At 42.1% G+C, this 21299-nt stretch overlaps 1 protein-coding gene across 3 annotated transcripts in view; it reads left to right on the top strand.

Moving 5' to 3' along the window:
• Positions 1 to 19366, top strand: part of LOC140481434 (interleukin-18 receptor accessory protein-like) — an 80583-nt gene extending 61217 nt beyond the window's left edge. For all 3 annotated transcript variants that reach the window (XM_072577599.1, XM_072577600.1, XM_072577602.1), the window contains 2 exons: positions 4148 to 4330; positions 17654 to 19366. In XM_072577599.1, coding sequence (XP_072433700.1) covers positions 4148 to 4330; positions 17654 to 17997 — 527 coding nt within the window. In that variant the 3' untranslated portion in view covers positions 17998 to 19366. The remainder of the gene's footprint in view (positions 1 to 4147; positions 4331 to 17653) is intronic.
• The last annotated feature ends 1933 nt before the right edge of the window (positions 19367 to 21299 follow it).

The following is a 21299-nucleotide window of genomic DNA, read 5'->3' as shown; positions in this document are numbered from 1 at the left end:
ACTTTCTCTGGACTCTCATTATCTCATTTCTGAAGGCTTCCCATTTTCCAACTGTCCTTTTATCTGCGAACGTTTGCCCCCCAATCAGCGTTTGAAAGTTCTTGCCTCATACCGTCAAAATTGGCCTTTCTCCAACTTAGAACTTCAACTTTTAGATCTGGTCTATCTTTTTCTATCACTATTTTAAAACTAATAGAATTATGTTCACTGGCCCCCAAGTGCTCCCTCACTGACTCCTCAGTCACCTGTCCTGCCTTATTTCCCAAAAGTACATCAAGCTTTGCACCTTCTCTAGTAGATACATCCACATACTGAATCAAAACATTTTCTTGTACACACTTAACAAATTTCTCTCTATCTAAACCCTTAACACTATGGCAGTCCCAGTCTATGTTTGGAAAGTTAAAATCCCCTACCATAATCACCCTATTATTCTTACAGATAACTGAGATCTCCTTACAATTTTCTTCTCAATTTCCCTCTGACTATTAGGGGGTCTATAATACAATCCCAATAAGGTGATCTTCCCTTTCTTATTTCTCAGTTCCACCCAAATAACTTCCCTGTATGTATTTTTGGGAATATCCTCCCTCAGCACAGCTGTAATGTTATCCCTTATCAAAAATGCCACACCCCTCCTCTCTTGCCTCCCTTTCTATCCTTCCTGTAGCATTTGTATCCTGGAACATTAAGCTGCCAGTCCTGTCCATCCCTGAGGCATGTTTCTGTAATTGCTACGATATCCCAGTCCCATGTTCCTAACCATGCCATGAGTTCATCTGCCTTCCCTGTTAGGCCTCTTGCATTGAAATAAATGCAGTTTAATTTATCATTCCTACCTTGTTCTCTGCTTTGTCCCTGCCTGCCCTGACTGTTTGACTCACTTCTGTTCTCAACTGTACCAGTCTCAGATTGATCTCTTTCCCCATTACCTCCCTGGAACCCATCCCCCCATCTTACTAGTTTAAGTATTCCCAAGCAGCTCCAGCAAATCTCCTTGCCAGTATATTAGTCCCCTTCCAATTTAGATGCAACCCATCCTTCTTGTACAGGTCGCTTCTACCCCAGGAGACCTGGCAATGATCCAAAAATGTGAATCATTTTCCCATACACCAGCTCCTCAGCCATGCATTGATCTGCTCTATCATCCTATTCCTGCCCTCACTAGCTCATAGCACCGTGAGTAATCCAAATGTTACTACACTTGAGGACCTCATTTTTAAATTCCTGCCTAACTCTCTGTAATCTCCTTTCAGAATCTCAACCTTTTCCCTTCCAATGTCATTGGTTCCAATGTGTACAATGACCTCTTGCTGGCCCTCTCCCCCTTGAGAACATTCTGCACCCTTCCCGAGACATCCTGGATCCTGGCACCAGGAAAGCAACACACCATTCTGCTTTTTCGCTGCTGGCCACAGAAACATCTGTCTGAGCCTTGGACTAGAGAGACCCTTAAAACAATTGATCTCTTGGGAATCTATAGTACCCCTCATTGCATTAGAGCCAAAGAGTTTCTACAAATATATTAAGGACAAAAGGGTAACTAGGGAGAGAATAGGGCCCCTCAAAGATCAGCAAGGCAGCCTTTGTGTGGAGCCGCAGAAAATGGGGGAGATACTAAACGAGTATTTTGCACAGTTTGGAAGATATAGACTGTAGGGAAATAGATGGTGACATCTTGAAAAATGTCCATATTGCAGAGGAGGAAGTGCTGGATGTCTTGAAATGCATAAAAGTGGATAATTCCCTAGAATCTGATCAGGTGTACCCTAGAACAATGTGGGATGCTAAGGAAGTGATTGCTGGGCCTCTTACTGAAATATTTGTATCATTGATAGTCACAGGTGAGGTGCCGGAAGACTGGACGTTGGCTAACGTGGTGCCACTGTTTAAGAAAGGTGCTAAGGACAAGCCAGGGAACTATAGACCAGTGATTTCGGGGGTGGGCATGTTGTTGGAGGGAATCCAGAGGGACAGGATGTACATGTATTTGGAAAGGCAAGGACTGATTAGGGATAGTCAACATGGCTTTGTGTGTGGGAAATCATGTCTCACAAACTTGATTCAGTTTTTTGAATAAGTAACAAATGGGATTGATGACAGCAGAGCAGTAGATCTGATCTATATGGACTTCAGTCAGGCGTTCAAGAAGGTTCCCCATGGGAGACTGATTAACAAGGTTAGATTTCATGGAATACGGGGAGAACTAGCCATTTGGATACAGAACTGGCGCAAAGGTAGAAGACAGAGGGTGGTGGTGGAGGGTTGTTTTTCAGACTGGAGGCCTGTGACCAGTGCAGTGCCACAAGGATCGGTGCTGGGTCCAATACTTTTCATCATTTATATAAATTATTTGGATGTGAGAATAAGAGGTATATTTAGTAAATTTGCAGATGTCATCAAAATTGGAGGTGCAGTGGACAGCAAAGAAGGTTACTTCAGATTACAATGGGATCTTGATCAGATGGGCCAATGGGCTGAGAAGTGGCAGATGGAGTTTAGTTCTGATAAATACGAGGTGCTGCATTTTGGGAAAGCAAATCTTAACCTGACTTATACAATTAATGGTAAGGTCCTAGGGAGTATTGCTGAACAAAGAGACCTTGGAGTGCAGGTTCATAGCTCCCTGAAAGTGGAGTCGCAGGTAGATAGGACAGTGAAGAAGGCATTTGGTATGCTTTCCTTTATTGGTCAGAGTATTGAGTACAGGATTTGGGAGGTCATGTTGCAGCTGTACAGGACATTGGTTAGGCCACTGTTGGAATATTGCATGGAATTCAGGTCTCCATCCTAAAGATGTTGTCAAACTTGAAAGGATTCAAAAAATGTTTACAAAGATGTTGCCAGGGTTGGAGGATCTGAGCTATAGGGAGAGGCTGAATAGGCTAGGGCTGTTTTCCCTGGAGCGTCAGTGACTGAGGGGTGGCCTTATAGAGGTTTATAAAATATGAGGGGCATGGATTGGGTAAATAGGCAAGGTCTTTTCCTTGGAGTGGAGGAGTCCAGAACTAGAGTGAGAGGGGAAGATATAAAAGAGACCTAAGGGGCAACGTTTTTACGCAGAGGGTGGTATTTATATGGAATGAGCTGCCAGAGGAAGTGGTAGAGGCTAGTACAATTGCAACATTTAAAAGGCATTTGGATGGATATATGAATTGGAAGGGTTTGGAGGGATATGGGCTGGGTGCTGGCAGATGGAACTAGACTGAGTTGGGATATCTGGTCAGCATGGACAGGTTGGACCGAAGGGTCTGTTTCCATGCTGTACATCTCTATGACTCTAATCCAGACATATCAATTTAAAAATAGGTTTTGATACTTTGTCAGATTAATTTTACTATATGAGAAAAAATACATTATAGTTTTCAACAATACTTAATTTGCTATCATTTGAACTTCAGAGTATTTGTCATGTGCTACTTTGTACTTTCCAAAAGTTAGCACACTTTTAATAACTCTTGTCATGTTAAACATTCAGTTTATTGCTTGTTGTTGTAAATAACTAATGTATAAGAAACAGAAAAATGAATAATCCAGGAAAGGAGGGAGAACTGATGAAATAACCATGAAGATTTCGATAAACTTTCGAGGATGACTTTAAAATTAACAGAAGATTGCAACTTTCTCCTGCACAATTATTTAAATGGTTAATTATTAATGATTGTGTAGTCTCAGAAATGAGAATACTTCTTAAATTTCATCCTGTTGCATTAACTCACATATGAACAAAGTGGAATATCTTGAACTTAATGTTATCCTTGTCACTGCTAAGAAGGGGAATGGGTTTTGCTTTTACTCACCAAGAGGATGAAACGGGATTTAACTCTCGTGCAACTATGTGGAATCAATGAGCATTATAAGACAACTGCTAACCAAATTCCTTAAGTAGATGAAATGAATGTTAAGTATTTCACAGGTATAATATTGCCTGTTTTGCATGCTCTGCCTATGTTGAATTTATCCTCCACTATATCTAAAATTTCACATGTAATTTAAACAAATGAATCTTGTTCAAAATTACTACTTTTCCATTTAAATAGCTTCAGAATGTATTCAAACTGGCTGAAAGATAGTAAGCTCCATTCTCTTTGTTTTATTCCCCCTCATCACCAACTGTCTTACTCTGCCACAAATGACTTGTGACCAGATGGGAAAGAATTTGATGCCTTTGTTTCATATGCAAACACTTCTTCCTTGGGGGAGGATGATGAGAGCAACAGTTACATCATTACAGAGGAGAAATTTGCTCTGGAGCTTCTTCCGTCTGTGTTAGAGAAGCAGCATGGATATAAACTGTGTCTTTTTGAGAGAGACATACTGCCGGGAGGGGGTGAGTGCTCTTTGTATTTACTTAATTAATTTAACACACATTGTTGTATTTGTTTTACACTGCATATATTGTGAGGATTGACACATAAAAGCCTCGCTATTGTATGAAACTGGAGGAACAGTTAATTCTATTCTCACCTCCCTCAATTCTATTTGATGAACACCTCCATATAAAGTAGGAAATCATTAACATCACTTTAACGAATGTTGAAATCACTACACAGCCAACAACTCCAAAAAAGTGCAGAAAATTCACCTTCCTATCAACAGACATAAACTACGAAAGCAACCACCCCAACACACACAAAAGAAGTTGCATCAAGACACTATTCAAAAGGGCCACAACACACTGCAGTACACCAGAACTACAAAAAGAGGAAGAAGAACACCTATACAATGTATTCGCCAAAAACGGATACCCCCACAATTTCATCAACAGATGCCTAAGGGAAAGACAACGGAACGAGGACATGCCCCCCCAAAGGACTAGCCACACTACCATACATCAAGAGCATTTCCGAACTGACAGCCAGACTACTACGACCACTAGGACTCATAACAGCACACAAACCAACAGCCACTCTCAGACAACAACTCATCAGAATGAAGGACCCAATACCCAGCATGAGCAAAACCAATGTAGTGTACAAAATCCCATGCAAGGACTGCACAAAACACTATATAGGACAAACAGGAAGACAGCTAACGATCTGCATCCATGAACACCAACTAGCCACGAAACGACACGACCAGCTATCCTTAGTAGCCACACACGCAGATGACAAGCAACATGAATTTGACTGGGAAAACACTACTATTATAGGACAAGCCAAACAGAGAACAGCCAGGGAATTCCTAGAGGCATGGCACTCATCCACAGATTCAATCAATAAGCACTTCGACCTGGACCCAATATATCGACCACTGCAGCGGACAGCTGGAACTGACAACCGGAAGCGACAGATTCAAACCACTATAAATGCCGAAGGAAAGATCACAGAAGCGCTTCACAGGAGGCTCCCAAGAACTGAGGATGTCACCTAGACAGGGGACGAAACATCTGCAACACAAATTCCCAGCTCGGCAAACAGAACCACAACAACAAGCACCCGAGCTACAAATCTTCTCATAAACTTTAGCAACTCTTGCAGAAATCTTGTGGACCTGAGATGACTGACTTACAGCAATCATGACCATCTTCTTCTGTGCTAGTTATGATTCACACTGACTTCAGTTTTTCTTGAGCTCTTTCTAGCAGATACTCTACTCTGCTATTATCATCAAGCCAACAGCTCAATCCTGTTTCAGTGAAGAGTGCATGAGGGTTGAGTATTGCCTTGGTGTCAAGGGCAATCAGTCTCATCTCTAGAATTCAACTTTTTTGTCCATGTTTGGCTGTAATGAGGTCAGGAGTTGGGTGGCCCCTTGTCAACAATGCTATCAAGTAGTACGAGCAAAGCAATTGTCAGTGAACACTTTATTGCTTTGCTAGTACTGCTTGATAGTATTGGTGACAACACTTTCTGCTGTTTTACTGATGACCAAAAGTAGGCAGTTCTGGATTTATCTTGCTTTTTGTGTATAGGACATACCTTGGCAATTTTCCACATTGTCAGATTGATGCCAGTGTTGTAACTGGAACAGCTTTGCTGGGGGAGCAGCAGGTTCTGGAATGCAAATATTCAGTACTAAAGCTGGAATCCTGTCAGGGTCTACAGCCTCTGCAAGATATCTGTGAAGTCTCTGTGAGGTTGGCGATCTATGGCGGAATCTGAGATGCATCATCCACTCAGCACTACTGAATGATGATGAATGCAAAAGCTTCAGTCTTATCATTTGTACTGATGTGCTGGGCTCCCCATTATTGAGGGTAGGATAATTGTGGAGACTCCAACTCCCTTTACTTATGTAATTATTCATTAACATATATATAAAAGATTATATATGGCAGGACTCCAGACCTTTGACCTGATCCATTGGTTGTGGAATTGCTTATCTCAGTCCATTGTTTGCTCCATTTTGCTATTTGCCATGTAAGTAGTCCCATGTTATAACTTAACTGTGTTGGCACCTAATATTTACACATGCCTGGTACTGCTCCCAGCATGCCCTCATGCACTCTTCACTGAAACAGGATTGAGCTCTTGGCTTGATGATAATAGCAGAGTGGAGTGTCTGCTAGGCATGAGTTCACAGACTATGGTCAAATACAATTCAGCTGCTGCCAATGGCCCACAATGCCTCATGGATGCCAGATTTTGAGTTGCTAGACCTGTTGGGGTGGGGGGTGGTAAATGGGTGGTGCAATGTGTTTGGATGTAATCAGCAGAAAGCAACCTTACTGATGTTTGTTGTTTCAGTTGGTCTTGAGTCAACACTGAGAACTCCTAGGGCAAACTGCTTTTGACCACGTACCACTGTGTTACCTACCATGAAGAATTTGGCTTGCTAGTTGGAAAGGTCATGTGCATAGATGGTAATTGTCATATCTAGGACACTGTTGGATGAGTATGATTACATCTGACTGTTGTTTGTCTAGTCTGTGAAATAGCTCTCTCAGTTTTGAAGCTAGCATCCAGATATTGGTAAGGAGGGTTTTGTGGTTTTGACTGAGCTGTGTTTGTTGTGTTCACTCCAGTACCTAGGTCGATTTTAGATCTGTCCAGTTTCATTCCTTTGTAGCCACTTCATCCAACCGTGTGACTTGATGGGCCCTTGAGGAGGCCAGATGAAGTATTATAGTGGGTCTTGGGTCACTTATCCATAAAGGCAGGTAAACATTGCACACTTCTTGCCTAAAGGGCGTTAGTACATCAATTGGATTTTTACAATGATTGATTATTGTTACATGGACACTATTTGATTCCCATATTTTATCAAATTCAAATTTCACCACGTGCATTGTGAGAAGGTCAAACACATGGCCACAGAACATAGATTGGGTCATTGGATTACTGGCCAGTGACAATACTACTACCCCATTGACTTTCCCAAACATATCCACAAAAAAGGGGAACAATATGTTTATATTGTGTGAGAAGAGAGGGTTTGTCAGATGGCAAGTGGACAGTGATTGGTGGAGTTGCATCCATACAGAATGCACCAGTTAGACAATGACTGACAGTTAACTGCCAGGCTTTATTTAAATTTAAAAAGGCAGGTTGTCTCATTGATCCACTATGTCCTGAGGATGGCTTTTACCTTTCTGTTCAGTTGAAACAGACACAGCCTGTTTCTATGATCTGAAAAGATCGGGGCCTTGTTCATTAATGTATTTAGCTTCCAGTACATGCAAATGCATTACACTGTGCATTGGGCTGGTAGTCTTCACTTGGTTATCAATATAATTCTTAGCAAGTCAGCTGACAATTTAAGATCAGTTTGGAGAGTGGTGCAGTTGTGTGTATGGAAAATGCTTACTTTGCAAACAGAAAAAACACAACATTAGCAGACAGCAACTCTATGGTTCAATCCTAAAGGCTATTGACCAATTAGAGTCAACCAACTAGGTTTAAATTGAATCAAAGTAGATAAGCAGGAGGCTGGAAGAACACAGCAAGCCCAACAGCATCAGGAGGTGCAGAAGTCGACATTTCGGGTGTAACCCTCCTTCAGGTCTGAAGGTAGGTGTGGGGGGAGCTGCAGATAAAAGGGGGGCGGTGTGGGGGCAGAGTGAAGTGGGGATAACTGAAGACAGGCAAAGGGTATGACCTGGTTGGTCAATGGGAGGAATGGATCTGGTAGGTGGCAGGGAGCAGTGGAAGGGAGGGGGAGGGGCTGGGAAGGGTGTTGGGGATTGGGAGGGAGGATATTTGAAATTGGAGAACTCAAAGTTGAGTCCTCTGAGCTGTAGGGTGCCCAGGCGGAAGGTAAGGTGTTGTTCTTGCAATAGGAGCTGTGGTTTGTTTTGTGAATGGAGGAGGCCAAGGATGGTCATATCAGAAAGGGAGTGATTGGGGAAATTGAAATGGGCAACGACTGGGATGTCCGGTCGGCCCCTGCAGACCCGGCTAAGCTGCTCTGTGAGCCATTCCCTAAGTTTACGTTTGGTCTCCCTGCGGTAGCAAAGACCACACCGGGAGCACCTGATGTAGTAAGCTAGGTTGGAAGAGACTTAGGTGAACCTCTGTCTTACCTGGAAGGACTGTTGGGGGCCCTGGAAGGTGGTGAGGGGAGTGATGTACTGGCAGTTTTTGCATCTTTTCTGGTTGCAGGGGAAGGTACCTGGAGTTTTGGTGGCAAGTTAGCGTGAACCAAGGACTGTCAGAGGAACAACAGAAGGCAGAGAGGGATAGGGAGGGGAAGATATTCTTGGTGGTAGGGTCTATTTGGAGTTGGCAGAGAATGAAGCTTTGGCTGCAGAGACTGGTAGGGCAGTAGGTGAGGACAAGGGGGACTCTGTCTTTATTGCATTGGCAGGAGGGGTTTTAGAGTGGTGGAACAGGGAATGGAGGTGGTGAAGTAGAGGGCTGTCTGGATGACGGAGGGAGGAAAAACACGTTGTTCAAAATAGGTGGACATCTGGGATGCTTGGGAGTGGAATGTCTCCTCGTCTGAGCAGATGCAGCAGAGCGAAGGTGGAGGAATTGGGAAAATGGGATGGGGTTCTTGCCAGATACTGGGTGTAGGAGGTGTAGTCCAGGTAGTTGTGGGAGTCCATAGGTTTGTAGTCGATGTCCATCTGGAGAATGTCGCCTGAGATGGAAATGGTGAGGTCAAGAAAGGGGAGGGAGGTGTTGGAGATGGACAAAGTGAATTTGAGGGCAGGGTAGAAATTGTTGGCGAAGTCGATGAACTGCTTCAGTTCAGCCTGGGTACAGGACGCTGTACTGATGCAGTCATCGATGTAACAGTGAAAGACTTGGGGCACAGTGCCTGTGTAGCAAAGCTTGACAGTTAACTGTCATCATATAACTAGTGCATTATCAACCTATCAACACTTTTTCCTCATACAGTACGAACACGTTGTTCCTCTTTACATTAGTATTTCTTGAGAATCGCCCTTATTAGTGTAAGACCAAAAGCTTCAGCAAACGTGTCTTTTTCAGCAATACTCAAGTTCTGCACTGTAACCTTGAACTATGTTGTGTAACCCTAGGTACTTGCAGTATGATAAATAGCATTGTTTAACTGTGTGCAAAGCTGGAGACAGTAGATCCTGAGAGGTTAAGAATTTGGGCTTTCAGTTCGGATTCCTGAAGATTAGTATTCAGGAATTAAACTAATATTAGTTTATTTGCAGCATTGAGTCTTACTCTCATCTTCTTTTCCACCTATCCACTCCACCCTCCCCCCCAACTTATCACCTTCATCTCCTCCCCCACTCACCTATTGTACTCTATGCTACTTTCACCCCACCCCCACCCTCCTCTCATTTATCTCTCCACCCTTCAGGCTCTTTGCCAGTATTCCTGATGAAAGGCTTTAGCCCGAAACGTCAATTTTACTGCTCCTTGGATGCTGCCTGAATTGCTGTGCTCTTCCAGCACCACTAATTCAGAATCTTACTCTCATATACTAGTTACAGAAACAGAGTCACAGATCTTTGTGTACTTATAACTCATCTGTCTGTCATCGTGAAAGTAAACTAAATAAAAGTCCCTTATAGTTTGAGTGAACTCTACCAGCCAATTTTAAGGGTTTCTGGAGTCGTTCAAAAGCTGGAAATTCCTGAGACCATGAGTTTCTAGCTGATGAAATGAGTGAGTATTTCCTCCTGCTTGAATGGGTGTTTAATTTGCATGTGACCACAGCACATCCTGTTTTGGAAGAGTGAATTTCACACTCTGGGCGGAATCTTATAATTCAGGGCTTTGAGTGACGTAGGCTATGACAAAAATTGTGCCGAAATTGGACCAGTCCGGTGAAACCAATCTTAATATTAGGAGCACATGCTCCAACTTTTATCCTTTTCACAAAGGCGTGTTGAGTTGGCCAATTACGAGGGAATTATTGCTTGTTAGACACCTTGTTCAAACCACAATATGCCTCATTAATATGCAGCTTTCTGTCTTACCAACATCTCCCAAAATTCTAGATGTTGAGAAAACCTGAAATGGAACTCAGCGTGGATAGCTGCCTAATTCAGCTCACTGTTGCCAGTGAGGACCTCCATGTTAGATGCCGGGCACCAACGTCTTGGGTTTGTTCCATGGGTACTGGCCACATGCACCCATGTCCTCTGACATTGAACTACCGCTATGTGCTAGCCTTTAAGAACTTCCAAGGTGCGTCGCCGATCCACTTACAGTATGTTTCTGCACTTGTTGCAATCAGGGCTATCCCAGCAGTTCCTATTATAAATAGAAACTCTGAGACTCAGCCCTCAGCTCATGGACTGGACCAGGCTATACCTCCGGGCTTTTTGCTCACTGTCATAGCACTCACTCACTCACTCAGCCTGCCTGAATGCTCACAACATCCTTGCCTTTTTGCCCCTTTCCCCCTCAATCAGAGATACCAGGTTCACTGTACTCTTGTAATGTCTTGCCATTTAGCACAAACACAAAGGCATCAAGTTTGTTATGTCTGTCAGCAGGTCTCAGTCAAGTGTTTTCATTTCAAGCCTGAAAACGGTGTTGTGCTGTTACAGGTGTGGTGCTTCTTACACGAGTATTAATGCGTTCTGAGGCAATTTGTTTTTATCGTAAAGGATGGTCACGGGAGAAAGGTGGCCTTTCATTATTTAAGGCATTAAACACTCATAAAAGTTTACATTATTACATCTCAAAAGATCTGTTCCACACTGGCATGGTGATTAATGTAAATCTATTCATGGAAACTCTTTAAGGGAGTTTTGAGATTTGTAGCTCAGGTTGAAGTTCTGGATGTAGGTTTGCTCGCTGAGCTGGAAGGTTCATTTTCAGAAGTTTCATCACCGTACCAGGTTAAATCTTAACAAAACTTCGTCCAAAGGCTCACTGTTACCTAGTATGATGATGAAACATCTGAAAATGAACCTTCCAGCTCAGTGAGCAAACCTACATCTAGAACTCTTTAAGGGATTTTTTATTTTGCCAACATTTATAGAAGTCAGTGAAATTGGCATTGACATTTACAAACTTTTAATAGTGTAGTATCACTGAAGCCCAGTGGCAAATCTATTCCTAAAGGTTGATGCAATTTGGTGATCCTGTGTGTTACCTAAGTTACAGGATAGAATCATATTTGTTTCAAGTATTGCATGGAATTTAATGTGAATGACAGGGGTTAAGTGCACTGATTTGGGAATAATTAGGAACTGCGCATTGCATTCAATATGTCTCTAGTTGATCCAAGGTATGCTTCGTGATTAGAGCATGACTGTGTGCATCTACTTCCTGTAAGTGTGCAGTATATAAAGGCATTAGAGTCAAGAGTAGAGGGAATTAAAGTAATTATTGCCAAATCAATATTTTGTCCTTCGTGGTACAAGCAGCATCTCTCATTTTTCCAGGGGAAAGCCCAAGGATAGGTTGAATGGGTTGAGATTCCATATATCTGGATCCCACAACGATTTCCCTCCATGTCAATCTCCCGTTAACCTGAATATATGCTGAGTCCACAAGTACATTATGCTTCATGATACATTCTGCTCGGGAATTCAGTTGCTTTGCAAATTATCCAGAACTTGCATTATGTAACACACCTTTGTAAACATACTCAGGAAAGTTCCATTATTTTGTTTTTTTGAACTGAACTGTTCCATTTCTTTTGCTCCTATGCAAACCTATTCTGTCTAGTGAATAGGAGTTACACATATACCTTTTAACATCAAGGACAATTGGAGCAAACATTACATGTGATTTATATTTTACCACAGATAAAGCAAAAGATGAGTAAAAGAATACAACTGTATTCTGTTATATTGTCTGGAACATCAATGGGCAGTATTGTGTGACTCTAATTATTACATCAACATTATCTTTGATTTGCATTTATGCTCCAGTGAGAGGGAAAAGCCTACTCCTTTGGCTATAGGATGGCCCTTGTTTGCATGTGAATCTTAAGCAGCCTAACTTGACGGTTACTTTTTCTGGCCATGCCATTATAAGATTGAGTTATTTTCCAACAATTAGTAATTCTGATTTGATTAAGCAAGTGAGCGATAAAATTATGTTCTGTTTGATTGTAGTTAGTTGTAAGACAGCTTCTGTAAGGAAGAAAGCATATGGCAAAGTCAAAGTTACGCTCATGGATTTATGGATGTTTTATTGGCTTGAGAATGGTTTGAAGTGAAATGCTAAATAAAAAGCAAAATAAATGCAGATGCTGGAAATCAGACACAAAAACAAAGGTTGCTGGAGAAGCTCAGCAGATCAGGCAGAATCTGTGAAGAGAAAGCAGAGTTAACATTTTGGATCCAGTGACCCCCCCTCAGAAGGGTCATTCATAGCTAGGAAAATGTTGTTTTTATGCAGAAGATAGGGTGGGGGGAGGGGCTGAGGAGTAAATGATAGGTGGAGGTAGAGCCCAAAGAAAGAGAAGAACACTGGACAGAAAAAAGAATGGCTAATCACTATTAATAGGGACTGTTAGTGGCTAACCATGGGCTTTGTGTAATAACAGACCGTATGACCGTCCTGGTTGGGGATGGATGTGCAAAAGGATTGCACAACCATGGGAAAGGGAAGGCTGCTGAAGCCTGCAAACTGGAAACTCTGAAAGTGGCATGGAATGTCAGAGGAATCAAGGCTGTAAGTGGGCAGGAACTGGGCAAAGGGAGAAAGAAACTGAGTTGAGGTTGGACGAAATGGGTTCTGTGGAGCAGGAGCAGATAGAAACAATGGGTCTGCTCGGGCAGACCAGTTTGTGGATTATGGGAAGGAGGGTAGAAGGAGATGGGAGTTTGCGTGGGTTTCTTCCAGGTGCTCCGGTTTCCCCCCACAATCCAAAGATGTGCAGATTAGATGAATTGGCGATGCTATGTTGCTCATAGTGGCGGTGCTGAGTTCGAGGGATTTGACTGAGACAAGGTGGGGGGAGGGAAAATGAGGAAACTGGCGAAATCTGAGTTCATCCCTTGTGGATGGAGGGAGGCGCCTACTTGCGGAACGTTTCAGAGAACACCTCTGGGACACCCGGACCAACCAACCCAACCACCCCGTGGCTCAACACTTCAACTCCCCTTCCCACTCCACCAAGGACATGCAGGTCCTTGGACTCCTCCATCGCTAGACCATAGCAACATGACGGTTGGAGGAAGAGCGCCTCATCTTCCGCCTGGGAACCCTCCAACCACAAGGGATGAACTCAGATTTCTCCAGCTTCCTCATTTCCCCTCCCCCCACCTTGTCTCAGTCTCAGTCAAATCCCTCAGCACCGCCTTCCTAACCTGCAATCTTCTTCCTGACCTCTCCGCCCCCACCCCACTCCGGCCTATCACCCTCACCTTGACCTCCTTCCACCTATCGCATTTCCAAAGCCCCTCCCCCAAGTCCCTCCTCCCTACCTTTTATCTTAGCCTGCTGGACATACTTTCCTCATTCCTGAAGAAGGCTCATGCCCGAAACGTCGATTCTTCTGCTTCTTGGATGTTGCCTGACCTGCTGCGCTTTTCCAGCAACACATTTTCAGCACAGTCTTGCCTCTACCAAGGACGGATCAAAACAGTCAATTGAAACCAAGTAAAAAGTAAGGTCAAGAGCATTAAATCAGTCAGTTGAAGAATGTTCTGCTAATGTCTTGTTCCATGATTAATTATGCTGCTTGATTAGGATGCTTCATGTGAGATTTTACATTACGGTTTATGCTAATAGCTTTGCAGAGAAACTGAGATGCAACCTCATTTTCTCGCAACTGGCATTCAGGAAATTCTGGGAGCATTTTGTTGATTTTGTGCCAAATGGAACCTGCACACATTTTGGACCATTAACTCTATGCTGGTTGCCAAAGCTATTTAGACCATTCCGGAGAAATGCTGGAGGGCTCATGTTCAATGTAATCATAATAATAAGTTTACTGTTTACTGTGAAAGTCTCATTAAGTCCTTTTTTTATTTGTCACAAGCACAGTGTTTAGGGTCAATGGTACAAAGTTGTGATTAGAAATATTAGGTGTACTCAGCAATGTTTATGGAGAAATAAAGTTAAAATTTCAGATCAGTGACCTTTCTTCAGAACTGATACTTACGAATTTAAGCTAGAGAATGAAGAGGGAAAAGGCAAAAATATGAAGGAAAGAACAAAGAGGAAGATCTGCAATTAGACAGATGACATCAGAGAACTGAAATAAAACAGAACACAATAGTATAAAGCAAAAGGATATACTTACACAACAATTTAGAAGCAAAAGGTTGACCTTGAGGAAGCATAAATGGTTACAGCAGCAGACTGGGACTGTGGAAATTGGTTAGCTCAGTTGGTGGATGGCTGCTTTGCAATGCAGAGTCACACCAAGAGCACAGGCTCAACTCGTACACTAGTTAAAGTCACACTGAAGGTCTTGCCCTCTTGACCTTGTCCCATGCCTGAGATTGGGTTGACCCTCAGGTTACACCACTACAAGTCATTTCTCCCTAATAAGAGAGCAGCTATGTGACCTTTTGGAACTATGACAACTGTTATAACACCATGAACCATGGATTGTTACTGTGCATAAGAAGACCATTCAGCTCATCATGTCTACACTGGCTCCCTGAGCAATTGGCTTAGTGCCAATTTCCTGCCTTTTCCTTGTAACCTTGCATGATGTTTCTTTTTAAATAATCATTTAATGCCCTTTGAATGCTGTGACCACATTTCCAGGGAGTGTTTTCCAGACCCTAACTACTCACTACATGAGAACGCATTTTTCTCACCTCACATTTGTTTCTTTCACACAACACTAAATCTTTGCCTTGTGTTTCTAAATCCATATTTGAGTGAAAACTATTTCTACCTATGTACTCTATCCTGACCCCTTGTGATTTTGAAAATTTCAATCAAATCTCCTCTCCAAGGAAAGAGTTCCAAGTTATCCAATATTACCTCATAAGATAAATTTCTCATCCCTGAAACCATTCTCATAACTCTCTTCTGCACTCTCTCCAACGCATTCACATCCTTCCGAAAGTGTGTCACCCACATTAATACTGCAGTTAAAAAGTAAGTTCAACATGAGTTCAGCTTACCTTCTTGCTTTTGCCTCTATTATTGAAACCCATAATACTGTATGCTTCTTTAGCTGCTGTCTCTATCTGTTCTGCCATCTTTAACAACCAGGTGTCTATGCTCCTGCACATCATTTAGAATAGTACCCTACATCAGCATTCCTGCTAATTTTATTTTTGTCTGCAGCATTAACTTCCAATTGATGTAACCCTCAGAGCAGCCACGCAACTTTAGAGGAAACTTTGGCCCTTATTTGATACTGTCTCGCCATCTTCTTTGTAGCAAAATGTTGTACCTATGAGCATTTGTGAAATTACATATGTCTGGTGAGAGCAATGTGTCAGCAATTTCCCTCATCTTAAACTATTACCTGAGCATGTTTGCGGGTGGCACGGTGGCACAGTGGTTAGCACTGCTACCTCACAGTGCCAGAGACCCGGGTTCAATTCCTGCCTCAGGTGACTGTCTGTGTGGAGTTTGCACGTTCTCCGTGGGTCTGCTTTGGTTTCCGTTCCACAATCCAAAAATGTGCAAGCTAGGTGAATTGGCTAAATTGCCTGTAGTGTTAGGTGAAGGAGCAAATGTAAGGGGGTGGGTCACGCTTCGGCAGGTTGGTGTGGACTTGTTGGGCCGAAGGGCCTGTTTCCACACTGTAAGTAATCTAATATATTCTTTGCACAGTTAATCCTCAGAGTTGCTAACGAGATTATCATGGACTAAATTATTACACGTGTATGATCTTAAAATCCAAATAATAAAGTAGAAATGGAAACAGCAATAATTAAAAACATGCAGCTTTTGCTGTAGTAAATTAAAATTAACTCTGGAACTACAAATCACTTGAGAAGCTAAACAGCCCTGATTTATTGCTAATATGATCCAGGTGGGGAAAGTGGATTCAATCTTCAATTGTATGAACAGATAAGAAGAATATAAAAAACAGTTCTTAATGTAAATCAATGCTTAGAATTCATTCTTGTTTGCTGTACTACGTTTAACTTTACTTAGAGTGAATTAAATCTCTTTTTGTATTATTATTTAAACTACTTGTTTTGTGATGCTTTCTTTTTATTTTATGTACATCAAATTTAAGTTTATTGACTTATAGAGTTATAGAGATGTACAGCACATAGAGATGTATGGAAACAGACCCTTTGGTCCAACTCGTCCATGCCGACCAGATATTCCAACCAATCTAGTCCCATTTGCCAGCACTTGGCCCATATCCCTCTAAACCCTTCCTATTAATTTACCCATCCAGGTGCCTTTTAAATATTGCAATTGTACCAGCCTCCACCACTTCCTCTGGCAGCTCATTCCATACACACACCACTGTCTGTGTGAAAAAGTTGCCCCTTAGGTCCCTTTTGTATCTTTCTCCTCTCATCCTAAAACTATGCCCTCTAGTTCTGGATTCCCTAACCCCAAGGAAAAGACTTTGTCTATTTACCCTATCCATGCCCCTCATGATTTTATAATTTTAACTTGGACAATAATGCCGAGTAATGCAGTATATTTACATATAGCAGAAACAACAGATGTGCAAAGTGATATCTTGTGTTGTTTTTGAAGTGAATTATTCCAATAGGAAGGTAACTATTAATCCTTAGCTATGTTGCTCCTATTAATGGTATGTTTAAAGTTGGAAATTATAGTTCAGAAGACACACTAGGTCACTATGAATCTTCAGTTTGTTATGAACATGAAATAAGCTGGGAGAAAAGCCTGAGTGATGTCAGCTCTTTGGTTCTTCTGTGAAAAATAGTGATGGAACTCATCTGTGGAGTTATCTTCTTTGAATATGCCTTAGCATTACACAGCAACATTGTGACGATTAAACAGAATCTTATGTGATTCTGGATTAGTGGTGCTGGAAGAGCACAGCAGTTCAGGCAGCAACCAAGAGCAGGGAAATCGACGTTTCGGGCAAAAGCCCTTCATCAGGAATAAGGGCAGAGAGCCTGAAGCGTGGAGAGATTGCCCGAAATGTTGATTTTGCTGCGCCTTGGATGCTGCCTGAACTGCTGTGCTCTTCCAGCACCACTAATCCAGAATCTGGTTTCCAGCATCTGCAGTCATTATTTTTACCTCCTAGAATCTTATGTGAACCAGGCTCCACCTAAGTTTAATCAACTTTTATTCTCTTCTGTTAAAGATTTAAAAAAAATGCATATATTGTAGTCAAGAATTATGTAAACTTTACATTGTCGTACATGAAATAGTGATATGTTTAACTGATTCTTTTCTTTCTGCAGTTTACACAGAAGATGTTATTTCATGTATAAAAAGAAGCAGGAGAGTAATAATAGTCCTCAGCCCAAATTATATTGCCCGGAATGATTCAAGGATTTTTGAACTGCAGACAGGAGTCAGCAGCATGCTTGATAATTATAAAACCAAAGTGATTTTGATAAAATTCCACTCTCTACCTGACATAGTGGATCTGCCTGAAAATGTTAAAAAAGCCATCACAGTGTTACCAGAGATAACGTGGAAAGGAAAGAAATCTTTCCCCCCATCCTCAAATTTCTGGAAGATGCTCAGATACCATATGCCAGTGAAGAAGAATAATATTGTCACAAGTCAAAGCTTCAACTGAAACCTGCTGCCTAACTGACAGATGTGGACCTCACTGCAGTCTACACAAAGCTGAAAGACCTGTGGATGCTGTAAGTCCGAAACAAAGACAGAAATTGCTGAAAAAGTTCAGCGGGTCTGGCAGCATCTGTGGAGAGACGTCAGAGTTAATGTTTTGGGTTGAGTGACCCTTCCTCAGAACTGAAGTTTTTGACTCACTGTAGGATGTCTGCTGTATTTCCATTTAATTGTATTCTGGAGGATATCTTGTCAAATGCATAAGGAATATGCAAACTCAGTCTTGTTTTTATTGCATTAAACATCATAATGTCATTTGTGGCTCAGCGTTTGGTAAGATAGTGTGGTAATGATGTTGCTAACTTGGTGCTTCAGACAGCTGGACTTAATCTGGTGGTTTCAATTTAGACCTGATCATGGGTTTCAGGGAGTTGAAATTCAATTAATGAATGAAAATCTAGCATGGAAAACTTGTATCTGTAATTAGGAACCTGAATTGTATTTTAATGGAGGAGATCAGTTATCTTCAGTGTGGATTATTTTTGACTTCAGATTCATAGCAATTTGACTCACCATTGACTGACTTCTGAAAAAGCCATTCAGTTGTTTTCAAAAAAGCAGTCCACCTCTATCTTCTCAAGGGCATTTAGGGATGAGCAATAAATGTTGGCCTAGCCAGCACCATTCACATCCCATGGAGAAAGAGTTTAAAAATTGGGTGGTGTTTGTGCCCCTGAGTCAGATGTTTGTGGGTTCAATTTCCATTCCAGACACCCAAGGACCAAACTCTAGATAGGGTTGACACTCCCAGGTAATTGCTGAGGGAGCTCTACACCGTTAGATATGCTGACCTTTGGATCACATGGTAAATTGAAACCTTGCTTGCTTAGTCAGATGTACCAAAACATCCCATAAATCAGAGTGCGGTGCTGGAAAAGAACACCCAGTCAGGCAGCATCCAAGGAGCACTCCTCGCTTGCTGCCTGACCGGCTGTGCTTTTCCAGCACCACATTCTTCGACTCTGATCTCCAGCATCTACTTTCTCCAAAACATCCCAGAAGCCAGGGAGTTATCCCAGTTTTCCTGGTCAATGTTTCTCTTTCAACTGAAATCACTAAAACAGGTTAAATGATCAATATCACATTACTGTGTTTTCTACATTAACACAGTGACCGTATTTGACAAGCGCAGTCCTAAGCTCTACAGTGCTTTGGGATTTCTTGAATGTTGTGAACGGTGCTACATTTTTTCAAGACTTTCAGTTTGTAATATGTGTTTATAATTAATTCATAATTTGCTGTTATAATTAACAAATTAGAATAAGTTAAAATGTTTTCTGTATAGTATTGCTGTATTCCTATATTCATTCTAAACTTGCTGTTGTGATATTTTGAATGTATTTATTTTTGATGATGCTTTTCTTGAAGCATGAGTAATTTGATAAAATTGTTTTATGCAAAGTAAGTAAGTTGATCATTAAAAGGATATAGTCTCAGTTGATTACTTTCTTCCATTCTTGTGAGATAGGAAGTGAGACGGAGACAAATAAATACAATTTACTTTGGTTAATTTATATGCTCAATGATGTCTATACAATAAAGCCGATTCAATATTTGAATCTGGCCCCATCTCACTAAACCTTTGAGTCCAAATCTGAGAGGGTGGAGTAAGGACATAGAAAGGTTGAAAACCTCAAGGCTGAATCTTGTATTTTTTGGCCTTGTCGAATTTTTTGGCAGGATTGGTGAGATTGTTCTTTCACCAAACCTGCTGTACTAATTGCCTACTTGCCTCTGTGACATCTCTCACGTCTGATTTCTGCCCTACCTTATCAAAAACCCTTCCTGGAACAACTCACCTGCTCTCCACCCAAAGACTGGCAAAACTTGCACCCATGCCATCTTTGAAAGGCCACCATGCAGTCAGACAAGTGATAGTAAACAAATGTTCACTCCCACTGGTGATGTTATGGCGCATCAGGCCACAAAGCCATCTAACCATCCTTTAGTTCAGTGCTACCCTGACACCACTGATCAATGTTGAGCCACGGATTGTCATTATTTAGTTGGGATTATCAAATATAAACAACAATCAGACAAATACAAAGACAACCATGAGCTTTTATTTATGTGAGGAAACAAAACAAAGCCAACAGAGGCCCTATAACCAAATTTTGAAATCATGACCCAAAAATGAAACATTTAACAACTGCCTGCTGTACTGAACTCTTTTCCATTGGAAGCGGGTCTCAATTAAGTTCTGCCTGGTGTTTGGTGTCCAAGGCAGCTGAGGTCTGCCATGGAAAACATCAGCTTCCTCCTCTCCAGTGTCTTTGTCCTCCTTATGGGAAGATTGCTCCCATTCCCCCAATTCCTCAGCATCCAGGACATCACTTCATTCATTGCCTGCTCCAATCATGCAGAGCACAGCACACCAGGAAGATACGGCAAACTCTATCTGAATATACTGGAAGGTGACCTGTCCCAGACCGATCCAAACAGGGGGACGGCATTTTCAACAGACCTTTGCTTTGCTCCACCATGGTTCTGTTAAGGCACGGACAGCATTAAATCTGGGCTCCCTATCAATCAGCGGACAGCACAATGATGTCATGAGTCATGATCACAATGGATAACCCCCTGTCCCCCTTAACTAGCCTTGTAAGATTCCTGGTCCCTTAAATGCAGGAGGTACATAAGAGTATTCCAGGATGTAGGAATCATGGGAGCTGCCAAGGTGGTGCACACACATCTGCAGGAAGTGGTAATGGTGATTACCTAAATATTAATTCATTGCAACCCTGCCCTGCATCTGGGGGAACCCAGTTATATTCCAGAAACCAACCACCCGGACTGCAGCATTGACCTTGTCTTGGGGAGCACAATGAACCAGGGTGGCCTCATACAGATGGCTTCGATCACTGTCCTGGTGCACTTGGGCTTACAAGGCTCAGAGATTCCATGCACATCACCCATTGCTCCCAGGAAGGAGCCAGTCACACTGAACTTCAGTGTTGCAAAAACATTCTCTCACTGAGAGAGAATGACCTCCTGCTCATGTACCCTTCAGGTCACACTGCAGCAACCAGCACAGTGCCATTACAATACTGTATACTGGGACATACAGAAACACTGTGTCTCACTCGTGGCCAGGAGATGGAGCCCAGGCTAGACACTATACACAGGAGTTGGTTAGCTTGGATGGCTGGTTTGTGGTGCAGAGTGATGGCAACAGCATGGATCCAATTCCCACACCATCTGAGGTTACCATGAATGACTCACCTTCTCAAAATCTCGCCTTGCCTG

This window comes from Chiloscyllium punctatum, chromosome 9 (assembly GCF_047496795.1).
Source record: "Chiloscyllium punctatum isolate Juve2018m chromosome 9, sChiPun1.3, whole genome shotgun sequence".
NCBI lineage: Eukaryota > Metazoa > Chordata > Chondrichthyes > Orectolobiformes > Hemiscylliidae > Chiloscyllium > Chiloscyllium punctatum.
Note: the sequence above shows the minus strand (reverse complement) of the source record. Positions and strands in the feature narration are given on the sequence as shown.